Source organism: Sciurus vulgaris (genome assembly GCF_902686455.1).
Source record: "Sciurus vulgaris genome assembly, chromosome: 3".
NCBI classification, from domain to species: Eukaryota; Metazoa; Chordata; class Mammalia; order Rodentia; family Sciuridae; genus Sciurus; species Sciurus vulgaris.
In genome coordinates this window covers 143,073,325-143,091,049 of record NC_136463.1, presented here as the reverse complement: position 1 = coordinate 143,091,049, position 17,725 = coordinate 143,073,325, and the positions used below count along the sequence as shown (strand labels likewise).

At 36.2% G+C, this 17,725-nt stretch overlaps 3 protein-coding genes across 4 annotated transcripts in view; all 3 read right to left on the bottom strand.

The window, feature by feature from the left end:
* ANKAR (ankyrin and armadillo repeat containing) overlaps positions 1-1,914 on the bottom strand; it is a 68,451-nt gene extending 66,537 nt beyond the window's left edge. For both annotated transcript variants that reach the window (XM_079135082.1, XM_079135083.1), the window contains exon 1: positions 1,304-1,914. In XM_079135082.1, coding sequence (XP_078991208.1) covers positions 1,304-1,904 — 601 coding nt within the window. In that variant the 5' untranslated portion in view covers positions 1,905-1,914. The remainder of the gene's footprint in view (positions 1-1,303) is intronic.
* Positions 1,915-5,395: 3,481 nt separating this feature from the next.
* Positions 5,396-9,568, bottom strand: ASNSD1 (asparagine synthetase domain containing 1; the record flags this gene model as incomplete). The annotated part of the gene is made up of 3 exons (XM_079134896.1): positions 5,396-6,172; positions 7,669-7,850; positions 8,123-9,568. The coding sequence occupies 3 exons, from the start codon at positions 9,566-9,568 to the stop codon at positions 5,887-5,889; spliced, it is 1,914 nt and encodes a 637-aa protein (XP_078991022.1). The 3' UTR covers positions 5,396-5,886.
* On the bottom strand, positions 9,519-13,626 carry ASDURF (ASNSD1 upstream open reading frame). Its single transcript, XM_079134897.1, has 4 exons — positions 13,429-13,626; positions 11,703-11,756; positions 10,259-10,334; positions 9,519-9,658 (listed from the first exon to the last, which is right to left on the bottom strand). Exons 1-4 carry the CDS (start codon positions 13,534-13,536, stop codon positions 9,588-9,590), a joined length of 309 nt encoding a protein of 102 aa, XP_078991023.1. The 5' UTR covers positions 13,537-13,626; the 3' UTR covers positions 9,519-9,587.
* Positions 13,627-17,725: the final 4,099 nt, after the last annotated feature.

The following is a 17,725-nucleotide window of genomic DNA, read 5'->3' as shown; positions in this document are numbered from 1 at the left end:
GAAAATGTACACTCACACATTGCTGGTGGGATTGCAAATTGGTGCAACCACTCTGGGAAGCAGTATGGAGAGTCCTCAGAAAACGTGGAATGGAACCACCTTTTGACCCAGCTATCCCACTCCTAGGTTTATTCCCAAAGGGTTTAAAATCAGCAAACTATAGTGATGCAGCCACATCAATGTTTATAGCAGTTCAATTCACAATAGCTAAGCTATGGAACCAACCTAGGTGCCCTTCAACAGATGAATTGATAAAGAAAATGTGGTTCATATACAAAATGTAATATTACTCAGTCTTAAAGAATAAAAGTATGGCATTTGCCAGTAAATGATGGAACTGGAGATTATCATGCTAAGTGAAATAAGCCAATTCCAAAAAATACAAAAGCTGAATGTTTTCTCAGATATGCAGATGCTAATTCACAATAAGGGGGTGAAATAGTGGCATTTTGGAAACCAGAGAAGAGTGAAGGGAAGAGAGGGGGTACGGGGGCAGGAATGATAGTAGAATGAATTGGACATTATTACCCTCCATGCAAATATGATTACATGATCTTTGTAACTACATCATGTACAACCAGAAGAATGAGAAGTTTTACTCCATTTATGTATGATGCATCAAAATGCATTCTACTGTCATGTATAACTAATTAGAACAAATTAAAAAATAAAAAAATCTTAGTATGGGATCCTTAAAATAAAAAACCTTTGCCAATTTGATAGGTGGTAAGTGATACCTCATTTTATACTTATTGTTAGACTGGGTTAGATTTATTTTTATATAGTTATCATCACTTGGATTTTTTTCTTCTGCCAATTGTACATATACTTGGTTAAATTTTCTGTCTTGATGTTAATCATAACACTTAAATTCCCTGCATGCCTCCCAGTAAGTAATGTAGGAAAACAGTTAATCTTTCATCTATCATACAATACAAATTGTTTTCTCCCCTAGTTTAATTTTTATTGCAATGTCCAGGATTATTTTTGTATTTATGTACAGATTTATGTATTTGCATAAATAAATTTGCATAAATAAATTTATGTATTTATGTATTGCAGTTAATATTTTTCTTTGTGATTTCTTCCCTTGTTTTTACATTTAAAAATTCCTACCAAACTTGAAATCAAATAAACATTAATCTTTATTCCTTATAAAAACATAGTCCTTAGAATTAAATCTTTTAGAAATGATTGCTACATTTAGACACTTAGATCAAGAAATGAAGGTGATATAAACTGAACCAGAGGTAAATGATTCTAAAAATAGTCTCTAATAAAAGGAAGTATTAAATTCTCTTACCTGCTGAACTAAACTCTGCAAAAATATCTTTAGATGTTTGAGGTTTCCCATCTGGATCAATGTCCATGATGGTACGCCACAATTCGGAGAATCTGGCTCGTTTTTCTTTGGGCATGTATATTCCATGCCATAGTGCTTTCAGCATGTAGTCAATATGGATCAGAATTTGCCCAATTCTGGTATCATAATAAGCTGGAGGTAACTGACAAGAAGAACTCTGATCATAATTAGCTTCTAAACTGATTGAAGGGATTTGATTTAAGCAATAAATTCCAACAGACAATTCCCTTATGATCTGATGGACTTCTCTATAGTCTAAGAGGGCTCTAGGATCCACAGGAGTCAGTAAGATTGCTGTGGAGAAGCCCACGTTATTCATTTGACTCATAATTCCACATGGGATGTCCAGTTGGGAGCGAACATCCTCTTTGGCAGACAACCAGCTAACTAGTGCTGTAGTTAGTAACTCTTGTACTTCACTCCGGTCATATTTTTCAAAAAAAGCAGAAGCATTTCTCTGTACTGCTAAATTTTCCAGGTAAGTTTCTTCATCTTGAACTTGATCAAATCTGGGTATTCCTTTTTTGGACAATCTGAACATTTCTAAGTAAATCTAGTGTGTCCTTTCTGAAGTTTCTGCAATGAATAAAAAGGAAAGAAAAGCAATAAAATTTACTATGGGAATTAAGCTAGATTCCCCTAGAAAAATTTGTACCTTTCATCTTTCTAAGGTTAATTTTTTTTCATGGTCAGCCATTACTTTTTTTCAATCTTAAATTAATTACATACAGCATAAGAAAGCTGCTAATCTGGGCATTACACTTTGAGAAACCAGCTCAGTAAGACGGGAATCATTCTGCCCACTTTACAGATGCAGAGATGTGTCTACACACACACACACGGGACATGCCCGAGATTTCACACCTTTCAAAATCAGAGACCAGGTGTATCCATACTCAAGGCCACGACCAGGTCACCTCTGCCACGGGCACTGGAAAGGACAAGGAAAGGGGAGAAGCCTACTTTGAAGTAATTGTTTTCTCCTCTAGGCAAGGGAAGCTGTGTTCGCCATGGTCCCCTGAATATTCAGAGAAGCCTGGGACAGTCGTTTCCTGGAGTGGCTTCTTGCTAGCTCCCGAATCCACCGTCAGGACCTCTGATGAGGAGGAGCAAGCTGGAGAAAAGACTCCAGCTCCAGAAACAGTCTGAGAGGAACTTCCTGGGACGAAGGTCTGCGGGGGTCTGCTCGCCCCTCTGTGGCTCTGCCTGGCCTGCAGACACCCGCCAGTGTCTGCTCTGCCAGGGCGGAGGTGGAAGCCGTTGGTCCTTAGTCCTTGGGAGGAGCCGACCGCGTCCCAGGCGAGCTCGCGCGAAGACTGGGGCAGCAGGTGGAAGGACCCCTTGTGTGTGTCCTGCCAGACTGCCCACAGCCAGCCTTGTGATCACTTTCCACTGCTCAGATTGCTCCTGTATTGAAGAACCACCTAATCTCTTTCTAGAATTCAGTCCAGCCTCAAGCTCTGGGCGCTGTGCTACTGTTTCTTCTAACACACACACACACACACACACACACACACACACACACACACCAGGGTGGCAAAGGCAAAACCCCCAGACTTGGCAAGTCCAGAGTTGGATTCCCACCTTCATACATCAGTTTCTTCTAACACACACACACACACACACACACACACACACACACACACACACACACACACACACACACAAGGGTGGCAAAGGCAAAACCCCCAGACTTGGCAAGTCCAGAGTTGGATTCCCACCTTCATACATCAGTGATGAGCCAGGCACTGTGGGTAGAGGTTGGAGACCCTAGAAAACAGGGCCAACACAAAAATCTCCAGGATCTCTCAATTAGATAGCAGGTGTATTTGCCAATGAAATCCATTTAAGATGCAATGACAGCACTTGAAAGAAAGTTCACTTAGACAACTGAACTGGAAAAGGTTGCCTGGGAATTTACTTTTAAATGGGCCTATAAGATGAGGAAGAGCTGTCTAAGAATTGAAGTTGCTTTTCAGGAGTAGAGTACAGCAGGTGAAGAACAATTGAAATCAACAATTGAAGTCAACATTTTTGAGAAATAGAACAAAACCCTGGATAGAGAACACAAAATGAGGCTGCATAGAGGGCACAAAATAAGGCTGTAGAGTAGGTGATGACAGATTATGATTTTGAACTTATTCTAAAAGACTGGGCTAAAGTGGTGGTACTGAAAATGAGGATGTCAGCATTTGAGGACTGTTTCCAGTGATGTTGGTATGGTGGTAATTGGTTGAGTAATGTGGGTAGATACTGGGTCAGAGTTAACAGACTTAAAAGGTGGAGACAGCAAGTGCGGATGGGAGGCAAGAGATGGAAGTTAGAAGCAAGGTGCGGTGGCATAGACCTATAATTCCAGCAGTTTGGGAGGCTGAGACAGGAGAATCACAAGTTTGAGGCCAGCCTCAGCAACGTAGTAAGGCCCTAAGCAACCTAGCAAGACCCTCTCTCAAATTCAAAAATAAAACTGGGAATGTAGCACAGTGATAAAGTGTCCCTGGGTTCAATCCCCAGTACCAAGATAAAAAGAGAGAGAGAGAGAGAGAGAGAGAGAGAGAGAGAGAGAGAGAGAGAGAGAGAGAGAGATATGAGAAGATGGAGGACCAGGATGTGTATTTCAATTGACATAGATTATAACATTAAAAATGACAGAGGGGCTGGGGTTGTAGCTCAGTGGTAGGGCACTTGACTAGCATGTGTGAGGCACTGGGTTTGATCTTTAGTACCACATAAAAATAAACAAAATTAAGGTATTGTGTCCATCTACAACTAAAAATATTTTTTAAAAATGATGACAGAAAGGATCTGAGAGTGAGGCTGAGGATATCATAAAGAACATGAAGAATCCAAGATGCAAAAAGGTAGTGTGTTAGTCACAAAATTCCTGAGATAAACAACTTTAGAGGAGAAAAGATTTAATTTGGCTCATGGTTTCAAGATTTTAGTACATGGTTGCTTGGCTCTGTTGCCTTGGGTCTGTGGCAAGGCAGTACATCAGGGTGGGAAACACATGGTGGAGGAAACCTGTTTGCCTCATGGCTGCTGGGAAGTTAAAAGAAAGTGGAAAGAGCCAGGGTCACAATATCCCCTTCAAGGCCATGTCCCCAGTGACCTGACTTCCTTCCATTCAGTCTAACCTCTTTAAGGTTACAATACCGCCATCAGATGTGGACCAACATCTTCAACACATAAACCTTTTGGGGACATTTAATATCCAAACCATAACAGCTAGTGGTACAGAGACAGGTGAAGACAAAGTCTTTTGATAGCTAGATGGACATCCCCTGCCCCCAAGATGAGTGGTTCAGCTATAGGTAAGTTACTCACACGCACACACTATGAGGACACATAGAGGTAGCCAACTGTGTGTGAACCAAGGAGAGGTCTCAAAAAGAAGCAACCTGGCTGACACCTTGATCTTTGACTTCCAGCCTCCAGAATTTCAAAGAATAAAATCCTTTTGCTTAAACAATAAAGTTCTAGTGCTAGAAAGAGGCAGTTCTTGAAATAGGAAAATGAGCTATCTGAAGAAATGCATTATTGTTCATAAGAATTATTCACAAGTGTGAACCTCATACAAAATGTTTAGCTTCTCAAAACCTTAATTCTCCCATCTGTCAAACAGGCCCCTATCTAAACCAAGGTCCCTGACAATAACAATAGCAAACCGAGTTATTTCTAAATGTAATTGCCATGAAAAGGGTTGAGAAAACAAACGTGATTTCTCTATATTCTCATACAACACTTCAGACACCAGATGTGGCTTTCTTTTTCCCACATCAATCAATTCTCCAACTCTCTGAATATCACCTGGATGTTCTACAATTTAATTCAATTCTGACTCCACTCAGAGTTAATGTCAGATGCTACAAGTTAAGGACTCGGTTCCAGAAGACTGCTGCTAGGTCCTCTGGTACTTCTGACCAACCACCTATAAATCGGGGCTTCCCACAATCCCCTTCTCAGTAACGTGCTAGAATGGCTTACAAAACTCAGTGAAACACTTTATTTACATTGCTGTTTTATTATAAAAGATATAACTCAAGAACAGCCAGATGGAAGATGCACAGGGCAAGGTATTGTGGGATAGGAGGGCAAATAGAGTTTCCATGCCCTCTGGCCTTGCCATCCTCCCAGTACCTCCAAACTGGAAAATCATCAAATCTTTCAAGATTTTTAATAAAGCTTAATTCCAGTCTATCATCCTAGTCCAGAAGTTGGGTGGGCAGGTATCAAAATTGCAACTCTCTAATACTTGGCCTTTCTGGTGACCAGCCTCATCCTGAGGTTACTTAGGGATCCCCACCATAAGTCACCTGAACACAATGTGATCAAAGGGGTTAGAGTAAGGAATAAGAAAGTATTATCACTTACGAATTCTAAGAGTTTTAGGACCTTTGTGACAGGAAAAGTAAAAATTCACCCAATGAACTTAAAATCACTACATTTACAATAATAAAGTAGAATATTTTATTTTTATAAAACTATCACTCAGAAAATATTGTTACACTATGATTGTGACATTATGATTTAATCTCCTTTTTAAAAGAAAGATTTTCTGAGAAAATGGTTTGGAGTCTACCACATTTATCAGATGCTTTTTCATTATTTTTTTCCATTTTTGCAATTCTGGATCCAAATTGCATGGCCCGTTTTGGTAGAAGAGCGGAGGCTGTAAGACCAAGTTCTACAGCTGCAAGACGTAAAATTAGTTTTTCACCAATTCCACGGGGTAAAGTCAAGTTTGCCTTTTCCCAAACTGGTAGGGAATTTAGAAAGGAGACAACATTTTCATCCAGAAAAGGAAATCTAAAATAAAGAGATAAACAATGAAAAAATATAAACATAAAAACATATTTTTATGTATAAAATCAATCTGTTAAAGGTTATTTATATAATTTTATGACTAAAATTTAACCACATTTAAAAAGTGTTTCATAACATGACAATATTAATACATGTTACAAAATAATATAAGTCAAAAATTATATATCAAGAAATAACTTCAAATTGTTTCACAAGGTATCTTTGGGTATGCCTTGAAGACAGCATGATCTCAGTTAACTAGTCATTCTGATCTGTGTCTGATCTTCACCATTTCTAAACAAACTGAATTTTAGGGATACAAAACCAACCCAAGGGCTCCACAATTTTGAACGTATAAAGCACTGATTTATGGTACTGAAATTGTTTAATTATATTTAAGCTGTTTAAGTGGTGACAAATTAGTAAAATAGAACAAAATGTTAAATTAAAAAAATAACTTTATGCCCTTTAAACTTCTCTATTTCCCCACAAAATTCTGATTGCTTTTTAGATTATTTTGTTTCCAATACTTTTAACATTCCTTCCTCCCCATCCCCAATTTCTCAAAATGCAGTACAATCACACTAGTGTTTACATTTTATTACACTTTTTTCTAGCTCCAGTAGAAAGATGGGGAAGCATTCTGGCATTTTTTATACAGGATATCTTATAAAAATGAATTAATTGCAAAACTATATATAAAGACTAAACAAATAGATTAGTTACTATGGTCATAATACATAATGAATTATTTAGCTCTAACCACCATAATTGTATTTATTATATCATAATTCTGTATTAACTGTTTTAAACATTTTTCATATATATTTTTATCTTAGTACAACATAATACTTTTATACTGGGCCATTAGAAATAACTATTCTTATTAGATGAAAAAGTAGACTATAAAACAGTAGACTACTTATATAGAATTCTTCTCTTTGGAAAATGCCTTCATCTCTGAGGGTTTTAAGTAATCTGCAACATGACTAATTGTGTGTTTTAAAAACTCAGAACCATATTGGAAAATCTACTACTGGGACCACCACTGAAATACTGAATAGTGAAATATGCAGGGATACAAGCAGATCCATCTAGAGAGACAAAGGCAGGTTTTCCATCACTGAAGGAAAAAGTCTGGGGGCAAGGGTCTTGTACTTCATACTGGCTTTGTTTAAAACAAAACAAATTTCTTTAAAAACCTTCTCTTGGTCTTACACTATCTGTTTTACTTTTAGTCTCTTTTATCAGTCTTAAAAAAGTCACTGTATCACCTTGAAACTTTATTGAAAAGACATTTACTGGAGAAAGAGTTCTGGAAAACACTGCTCCCCGGTCCCTCCCAGCTTGGGTTCTGACTGTAACATGAAGCCAAGACATTATCTCCACCCCCTCATTTATGTGAACAGTCTCTATATAAAAAGGAACTTTAAAAGTTTCCTTTTAGGTCTACTGTTTTTACCCAAACACCTTAACAACACTCATGTAAATAGAATAACCTTGCTTCTTTTCCATGATCAGCAATAACTCTGTCATCCCGACCGAGGTTTCTAAAAGAAATTCGACCTAGTTCCATTGCTATTTCCTTATTCAATCCTTCCAGTCCAAGTGTCTGAAAGCAGATGCGATGACGAGAGTAACCTGCAAGTTGCTCATCTGCACCAATTCCAGTGAGAATAACCTACAGAAGTTTAAAGAAATCCATAAAAAAATATGGCCTACTATACAATACAATAAAATAAAAGTTAAAAAGTTACAGTCATAAAGATAACATTTTTGGAGAAAAATAAAGTCAGAAAATAGTAAAATATGCCCAATTATTATGTCACATCTGTTGTATTATACTTTAAATACAATTAAAACATGTTATAGTCTTGCAATCTTAAATGCCAAAAAGCTTTAAGGGTCAAAATTAGACTCAAAATTCTTAAAGGCAGAAATAATGGGTCATACCTTTGCTCTGCTCTGATATGATTTCACTTCATCCTGGGTTACTAACCAACCAATTCCTCTAGAAGCAAACCAGACTGCACAGCCAATGCTATCATCCAAAACTGTATCCAAAGGTTGGATTAAGTGACATATTTGAGTTCTTCTCAGTTTTTGGAGTTCTTCCAGAGAAACATTAATTTCAACGAAATTCCAAATACGAGAAGGGTTAATAGCTTGTAGTTCCTTCAGTCCTGCTCTTCCTGTGACTCTATCTGGTATATTATCATCAGGACTATCAGCAGCAACATTGTTTGAGAATTCTTCAGAAGGTATTTTACAATTATTCTGTTTGCTCCTCTTTTTATTAAAGTTAGCTGGTGAGATCTTAGCTTCACTCATGAAAGCTACATTAAGAAGATCAATTGGTTCATCTAAAGGAATATGACGATCAGCAAGGGTTGCTATCACCATGGAATCAATGCCTCCAGAAAATAGGACTGCAACATTTGCTTTCCTAGTACAAATTTTTGAAACTTCATTTGGTACCAGGTTTTCATCCCTATGTAAATACAAGACACGTCTCTTGACTGCAAGACTCAGGATGTCAATAAACTGCTGAACTACTTTTTTCATGTGTCCATCTGTAAGAAAGATCTGAAGTGTCTCTCTTGTAGGTGGAATGCTGGAAGAGTATCTGCAGTGAGTTTCCAGTGAAGCTTGTGGTAACATCATGTTTAAAGGAACAACAGGTTTTTCAAGATATAGTTTGGCTTCATTTGGTATTACTGATACAAATGCTGGTAAGTCTGCTGAAATCCGACTCAGGCTATTAACACATTCATCAAGAACATTCTCCTTAGGAAAACATTTCCAAGGATATAATTTTAAAATTACACATCCAGAAATGGCAGTAGATTTGAGATCAATTCTAAAAATTCCAGATGCTGGAACTTCTTGCCACTGATTTGCCACTGTAGATTTTTGGGTGCCCACTGATGAGAGGCAGAAACTCTTGCCCAAATTACTAAATTGCCAAAGCAAACTACGGCGACCAAAAAAATCCCGACCAAACCATAAGTAATGAGTAGATGCTTGATAATATATGAAAGACCAAGGACCTTGGACTTCTGAGAAGAGTGATAAAATATCTGACTCATTCATACAAGAAGAAAGGTAATTAAACATAATCTGAGTATCATTTTCTTCGGCTTCAAACTTTATTCCACTAAAGACTTCTCCATTCCATAGGAACACATTACCTCTTTCATCTTCTACAGGCTGGGCAGTCAAAACACCTCTTAAATGAAGGACATGACCAGAAAATAAACACTGGTAGTTAACGTCAGACTTTAATACTTGTTTACCACTATCGGGTCCCCGTCGATTAAGACTGTACAGTAAATCTTCTTCTAGATCTTTACTGAAATGCTCAACAGAAAAGCTTACAGAACAACAGATGCCACACATTGTTATGAAATCAAGGTGACTACTTCTTGATTTTGGTTTTCTCTGAATTTTCTATGTCTTGGTATTCTTTTTTCAGTTCATCCAAGATATCTGTGGAAGGGAGAAAGAAAAATATTAAGTAAAATTCTTTAACTTTTACTTAGAAATTCATAAGACAACATAGGCTACTTACCAAGATCAAATTAAACAAGTATGCATACTATTTGAGTGCCAATAGTAACTTATAATGGGCTACTAACAAAGCATGTTGATCTCTTAGAGAAACAGTGTTCAATGAGTGCTTATTTTGGGTTAGACACTTAGTTAAGCACTTTTACATACACTCTTATTTTAAACCCCATAAGACCTTAGAGGCTCAAAGTATTTCACCAAAAGTCACAAAGGTAGAAAATGGTATAATGGTTTTTCCTATGTAGATCTGTCGAACTCTTAAGTGCATGTTAGTAACTACTGCTTTCCAACACATCTTACAGGTTTTTGTTGTTGGTATGGTTTTTGTTTTTTTACTACAGACTTATATTTGGAAGGATAATTTGAAACAAATCACAATTAACCTTTAGATATATATCAAAACATTCAGATATAGAGAATTTAATTGAGGCATCATTATGAATGTTAACAGAACAACAAAATAAATACAAAATAAATACAAACTAAAACAAACAAACAAAAAAACCCCTAACAACTTACTTTTGCTTTCAGAAAGCATTTCTGTTCTGTCTGCAAGAAAGAATATGTTGCTGTTCTGTTGTTGCCTATATACTTTCTGCAAAACATAATTAAGGCTAATATCAAGATTTGATCTAAAAAGAAAGTAGAAGTGAAGACTCTAAATGCTATTATAACATATTCTTGAACTTCAGGAATAAACGTTCAGAATAATACTTAGCAAAAACAAATAAACATATGCAACCACACAATTAACACTATTTATACTGAAGTAAAAAAATTTTCCCCTCTTTATATACCAAAATACCATTTTCTTTAAATAAAAAAGGCTTCTACCAACTTACATATTTATAATTTACTTATATCAGCAAGCAATATATTGTGAACATTTTCTTATCAATAAGTGTTCTTTTACAACATTATATGAGTAAAACATACTATAGTTTATTTGCTTAGTCCTCAAATTTCAGACATTTAAAGTATTGCCAGCTCTTTACTATTATAAATCAGTGCTATAACTAAACTTTTGTGTGCTTCCTGGTTGTTTAAGTATCAATTAGTACAAATAGAACTGTTGGGTCAAAGTGTTATACACTTTCAAGGCTTTGATACATACTATCAATTTTCCCTCCAAAAAGCTTGCACTAATTTGACTTGACTTCTAGTATCCTACAAGTGACAATATCACAGATGTCTAAACTGTCAGTTATTAAATAATCTTTAAAATGCTTTAAAGAGCTCAGAATCATTTCTTTCTTGAACTTTAAAACAAGTTTTCACAGTGTAATTATGCATGGAGCAGTAACTTGCTTGTTTATGAATACATTAATGAAAATGGTATTAAATAACCATGTTAAATATTTAGAAAATTTATCTAAAATTTTTAGGTGGAAGGAGAAGCAATTCATTCTTTTTTTTTGGTGCAACAGTTTTCCACAATCATTTAAAGGAATAGTCTCCCCTCTTCTCAACATATTAAAGATCACTTGCTTCAAAAAGAAAACACCAATTCAAGAACAAAACAGTATCAGTGATGACTAGAGCTCCAAGATACCAAAGTGACATTTGTTCCAATGATAATGTGGATGGTAATATGACAGGGGAAAACATCTTCAACTATGAAACCTATCTATATACATTCAAAAAAATCCAAACTAGGAATACTTTTACAATTTAAAAAGATGCCGAAATATTGTATAGACTCAATCATCCCCCCCTCCCGTTCTGGGAACTGAATCCAGAGGTGCTTTAACACTAAGTCACATCCCCAGCCCTTTCTAATATGAGTCAGGGTTGTACTAAATTGCTTAGGGCCTTGCTTATTTGCTGAGATTACAGGCATGTGCCACCACACTTAGCTAGATACAAGTCTTACACATAATTCTTACAATTTTACTATATATTTAACATAAATACAAATAATCAAACCTTCCATTTACTATTCAGAATTCCTCTAATAACTCACCCTGTTCTTCTTCAGGTTAGAAAGTTCATCCACAACAATTTTTTGTTCTTTAATCTATTGAAATAAAGAAAAATTCCTTAAATCAGAGGTTTTCAAAGTATGCTCAATGAAGACCTTGAAGTGATTGTTTTAAAACTAGAGAGATGAGATAGGATGAGGGGCTATCACATACTAACTGTCTGAATGGGCAGTCTATAAAGATATAGGTTCTTTCCAACAACAGTCTATGAGGGGATACAGGTAGGAAAAAGAGGAGGAAAGAGTGGTTAAACCTGCCAAGAATTAGGCAACACACTGAGTTTGGACAGAGAAGTTGGTTTTGGGAACCAGTATCCATGTCAAGCATCAGTAATAAAACACAGTTTATTAAACACAGTTTATTAAAAATAGACAACATGCACCAAAAGTAATACCAATCTTTTGATTAACTTTTAAAAGTTACGCATTAGCTTACAAATGGAATAAGAGGTGAGCTACTTTTTTCAATTACTAGTGTTTTCCATGACTTATGAACTAAATGATATAATCATTCAGATCTAGCAAATAGTACTAAATGCCCTATCGGGGCAGTGTGATGTTATTGCTTTTGTGTTTGTATCATTTTCCTTTGTATATTAGACTAAGCACAGTGTTGCAATTGTTGAACTAGGCTTCACTTTTTAATCAGTAGAAGACAGCTCAATTAAGTAAAAACAAATTTCTTTTTAACTCTTTTCAGTAACTGCATCAGTAGTAAATGGCTTGCTATGGTAACAATCAGTCTGCATTATATTTTGAAAACTCACCCCCACCACTATGAATGCACTGTCTCCTCAATTGTTAGAGGTGTACAGTATGGGACTAGATTGGATTAAATTCAGAGGCCAAATCTGTACAACCTCCTGGAGACTTTAATTTGTTTGTACAGTGCTTTCCCATTTATTTTAAGAATGGCAGGTATAGTTTTTATGTCAAAGAAGGAAACATATAGGGAGTGAAAAGATACTTGCTCAAGAAGTCACTAGTCGTTTGGGACAGAACCAAATAGAATCTAGGGCATTTATTATCTGAGAGGCTATATCTGAATATTCTTCTTGTAGGTTTGAAGATTTTGTCTATTTACAGCAGTTAAGATGAATGCTATGTTGACTTCCCCTTTTTTTCAGGAGAGGAATGACAATCAGATGCATGTTATGATCTAGGTAAGAAGATGGTAACAACTGACATTTGTTCATGAGGAGGCGGGGCCTTAGGAAGCCTTTGCTGGAGTCCCGACAGGAGATGAAGGTGGCTGCTTACTGGCTTTAAAAGTGTTACTAAGCACGGAGATTAAAGGTGCATGTTTGAAATGAGCTTCAGAGGCAGAACACATAGGTCTTCGTGATGGACGTCTGGGATGACTCCCAGGTTGCCGGCATGAATAACAATATGGAGAATATTCGTGTCGCGACAGATTTGAGGTTTGGGTGGTTTAAAATGAGTAAGGGGGCAAAAACCAATCAAAACCTCCGCCCCAACGTGACCGTCATCTGGGTCTATATCGAGGTAAGTTACAAGGCCTCTGTCAACGCAACTATCTTCAGGAAAGGATTAACTTCAACTGTCAAGTGCTACGAAAGAGAAGAACAAAGTAGTCCGGCAAAGCTGAGGTGGAGCTAGGTCCCCATGTGCCCGTGACAGACCATCTCTGGGGCCCAGTGACGCCAGGACCTGAGTCCTGCAGCTTCTCGTTGGTTCCCCCACTCACCTTGCTGCTAAGATCCTCCTTGTGTGCTGTGGAGTTGTCGGTGGAGACCAACACAGAGTTATCGTCCGGACGAGCCCCGCGGACAGGCATCTCCACGCGGCGCAACATACGCAGGCTGCGCAGTCAGGTTGGAACGCCAGCCGCCTTCAGTTCCAGGCACGGCGCGTGCGCGCCCTCAGAGGCTCCACCCCTCTCCTCCCCTCTCCAGAATCCTGCCAATATCGCGGGCACGCTCGCTTAAACGCATGCGCAGTCCAGGTCTGACGCATGCGCATAGCTATTAAGGCGCAAAAGCGCAGAACCTGGTTGCGTAACCTGTCAGTTCCTGAGTCGTCACGTAGTGGAAACGCGTTTGTGTTCTCTTCACTTCCTCACATCCTACTACAGGGTTGTATGCGCCTCCCAGTGGTAAATATAAAGAATAGTAGCTCAGTAGAAATACCGGTTAATATTTATTATGTAGACAAAGATATGAAACTTAGGTACAGATTGAAGACATACAGTGCTGGAACAGAACTGTATTAACCTGATAAGTGTTTGTCGACTTGTGGTTATGGTTTCCCAATTAAAATATAGTTTTGTATGAATTTTGGATGTATGAATAGTTTCTTTTAGTATATATCCCATGTAGTATTTGCAATGTCTCATCGTCTGAGAAAAAAAAAATAACTAAAAAGTTTGGAAATAGGCCAAAGAGATTATTGGGTGTTCTTTCAGTGCTGTTCTGGGCTTGATTTTCTATTGACTGGGCTGTTTTACAGCCCAACCCAGGTAGGGGTTAATTACAGAGAAGAGGGCAAAGAAAAGAGCGTAACTTGAAGATTTTTGTCTGGTAGAAATACAAATAATTTGTTTTGTGGACCAGATAACCACACAGGATATGATTTATTAACATTTATTTACTAATATACTGCCTAGTTCTCAATGCTCTGAATTGGTTTTAACATTTTATTGGTTCTTTTATTAATAAATTGAATAAAATTTTGACCTGTGTTAACTTCATATTTTCATGGGAAACATGATTTTTGAAAAGTGTACTCTAATATAGGAAATATCAAATTTCTATGGAGATGGTCAAGTGGATGCAATGGAGCCAAACTGAATTACTTAAAGAAATGTACTTCATGGGTTAAACCCAAGGTATATCTTTTATTGGCTTTTGGAGTAAATCCTAAATGATTATAAAATTCATATTTTTTACTTTTCCTTTTTACTATTTTATCTTTTTCTTCTCTCTCTCTCTTTCTTTCTTTCCATTCCTAATAAATTATTCCACATAGGTTGTGGCAATGATTGGAAGTTTAGTTTATGGTTTAACCATTTGGTAATATTTCTTGGATGACAGGCATCTAGTCTCTTTTAAAAGAGAGATGGCAGTGAATTCAATTTGTTAGTCTTTTTGTTTTTTATGATTTCAAATTAATTTTGTACCCACTAAGGAGAATAGCTTTTAAAGTTCTGAGCTGTGCTTATTTGCAATCTGAGATTGAGGTTGTAAAATGGAAGCAATAAGCTCTGAATGTGTCTGTGTGTCTATACTTCTGAACAGGCTTTATATTTCACTGTGTGAGAAGGTGTTAATGAATCTACTATAATGTTCGTTAAATTAAAATACCTCTGGTTTATAAGCACTTGTATAAATCCCCTAGTACTTTAAATGTGTGAGACTTTTAGGAAAAAATTCTTACAAAATTCTAGCTCAGAAACATTCTAAGAATCCACACTTATGTAATTAAAGTGAATCTTTGGAAAAATGAAATCGAGTCAGTAAGTTTGGTTTAATAAAGAAAGGCAATTATATCTCTTTTCTCTGATTTATAATTTGAGGAAAATACATGTACATGTTTTATACTTTATAACATTTAGATTTGTTTTCTCATAAAAAGATTGGCTAATGTAAATTTACTAAAGTTACTTTACTGATTAAACAAATTTGTGTTACTGCTTCATAATGCTTAAATTTATGAAAATTGTAATCTGTTCACTAATGAGTATTCAGATAAACTTTTTATATCAATAGTAATTATATTTGGTACTGCTTAAGTTTAAACATAAATCCCTAACTTAAAACCTTGAAGTAATATTGAATTGAGTCAATGATTGTTAGAAAACTAGTTTATTTAAAAAGTTAATTACTGAAACATTTATTTATAAACATAATTTTAAGTTTATTAGCCTTTATTTTTGTTTTTATATGCCTTAGAATAGGTATTATTGCTGGGTGTGGTGGCTCTTGCCTGTAATCCCAGCAGCTCAGGAAGCTGAGTCAGCAGGATCTCGAGTTCAAAGCCAACCTCAGCAACTCCAGGTGCTAAGCAACTCAATGAGACCCTGTCTCTAAATAAAATACAAAATAGGACTGGCTTAGTGTGCTTCTGAGTTGATCCCTGGTACCATAAAAGAAAGAAAAAGAATAGCTATTATTCGGGGTCATGTTAATGAACTTGTTCATTTCTGTCTCTTTCAGAAGGTGTGAATGGAATGTGTATGGTGGTAGATGATTGTGTTGTGTAGGAGACTGTTTTAGTTAGAAGTTATGTTGATCTGCTAACGTGCCTGCATATGACAGTTTTCAGTTGTTTACATCCATCCAATTCTTTCTGAAATAGAAATTATTAAATTAGTTAAAAGTTATAATTCATATGTAATTATGTATTAATTGTGCAGTTATAATTAATATGGTTGAAAGTCTTTTAGGGGCAAGAATAATAGAAAATGCAGGGTAGTAGAATGAGCCTTGTTTTACTAAGAAAAATGGGTTCTAAAGTGAAGTAGCACTTAAATGATATGAAACAGCAGTGAAAAATGAAACTTGGGAGTATAGTAAGTTGAAAAAGGCTTAAGTTGGTATACTTGCCTTAAAAGAAACTATGTAATATGCTGAAATTTTGGAAATGTTCATTTAGTTTTGGAGGCTTAGATACAAGGTAAATATTTTTTAAAGATTTTTACTGCCAAATATTATGTTAATGAAAAACTCTGGCATTTTCTCTTTTAAACCACCTTTGGATTCATTTCCCAAAACCTTGGAAATATCTTTTAAACTAGTATTTAGAGATGAAGCTAATCTATAAAAGTAAAGTGACTGAGCATCCCAACACATTAATCCTCTTTGTACCCTATCGTATGGGGTAGAAGAGTTCTAGTTAATGTTTGAATTGACTCTTTGACTCACAATTATGTCCATACCTAGTATCCAAAAACTGCTGATTGGTCTACATCAGTTCATTTCCTTTTGAAAGTGGGTTGTTGTTTATGACTTTGCCTTGTTCTGGTGGTTTTGTTTCTTCAAAGGGGCCACCCAGGATGACACAATACTAAACAAAGTGATGATAATCATATCGGTATGGTGCTACTCTATATTCATGCTTTTATGATTTTTCTTTTCATGTTTATCCAGTTGCTTCTATCTCCTTCTTCAGCTGCTGCAGGTTCTGTGCTGTTTGAACTCACACTTTAGGGTTAGCAGGTATCATTTCTCATGCCTGTTTCAGGACTACCCATCTGCAGCCCACTGTACAATCAGCTAGGCTATTCTTTCTTTGTGATACATTGCTGTTGTGTATTCTACTTAATAGCATAATTTCTTGTTTATTAAAATGCTATTTATAGTATTCCTCTGATGCTACATCCTTTATTTTATTCTAACAATATATAGTTCATATGGATCATTTTATTTGTGATGTTATTAGCCTGTATTCTGAGGTTCTGAATGAATAGTTCCCAATTACTATTCTTCCCTGATTTCTCAATATATTCCAACACAGATTTGTCCTCTGTCTTTCCCCAGTGAGGTCTGATATAGTGCTGTGGTTCCCAAATACCAGTCAATAGGTAAGTGCCCTTCTCATTATATAAAATCATCTGAAAGTCTTATTCAGGTACACACAAACTTATTAGCCCTTTTTAAAGATTTACTCAGTCTAACATTTGGCATGGAATCTGGTTGTTTGCCTTGTAGAATAGTGCTTATTACCATTTACCCTATATTCAGAACTCCTTGGTTTGAATTTTAGCTTCTACATTTATTTGGTGTGTGACTTTGGGTAAGTCATTAATCTCTCAAGCCCAAGTTTTCTAATCTGTAAAATGAGAATAATAACAGTGCCTACATCAAAAAGGGTTATTATGAGGATTAAATGAGATAATATTTATAGAAAATTCCTTAATAGTTTCAGGCACATAGTAAGCTCTACATGAGTGTGTATTAAATAGATAAATCAGCAGTTATCCTAGATGATTTTGACACAAACAAGGTTTATGAATCATTAAAATAGACCTAGGCTGTGAAGTACTT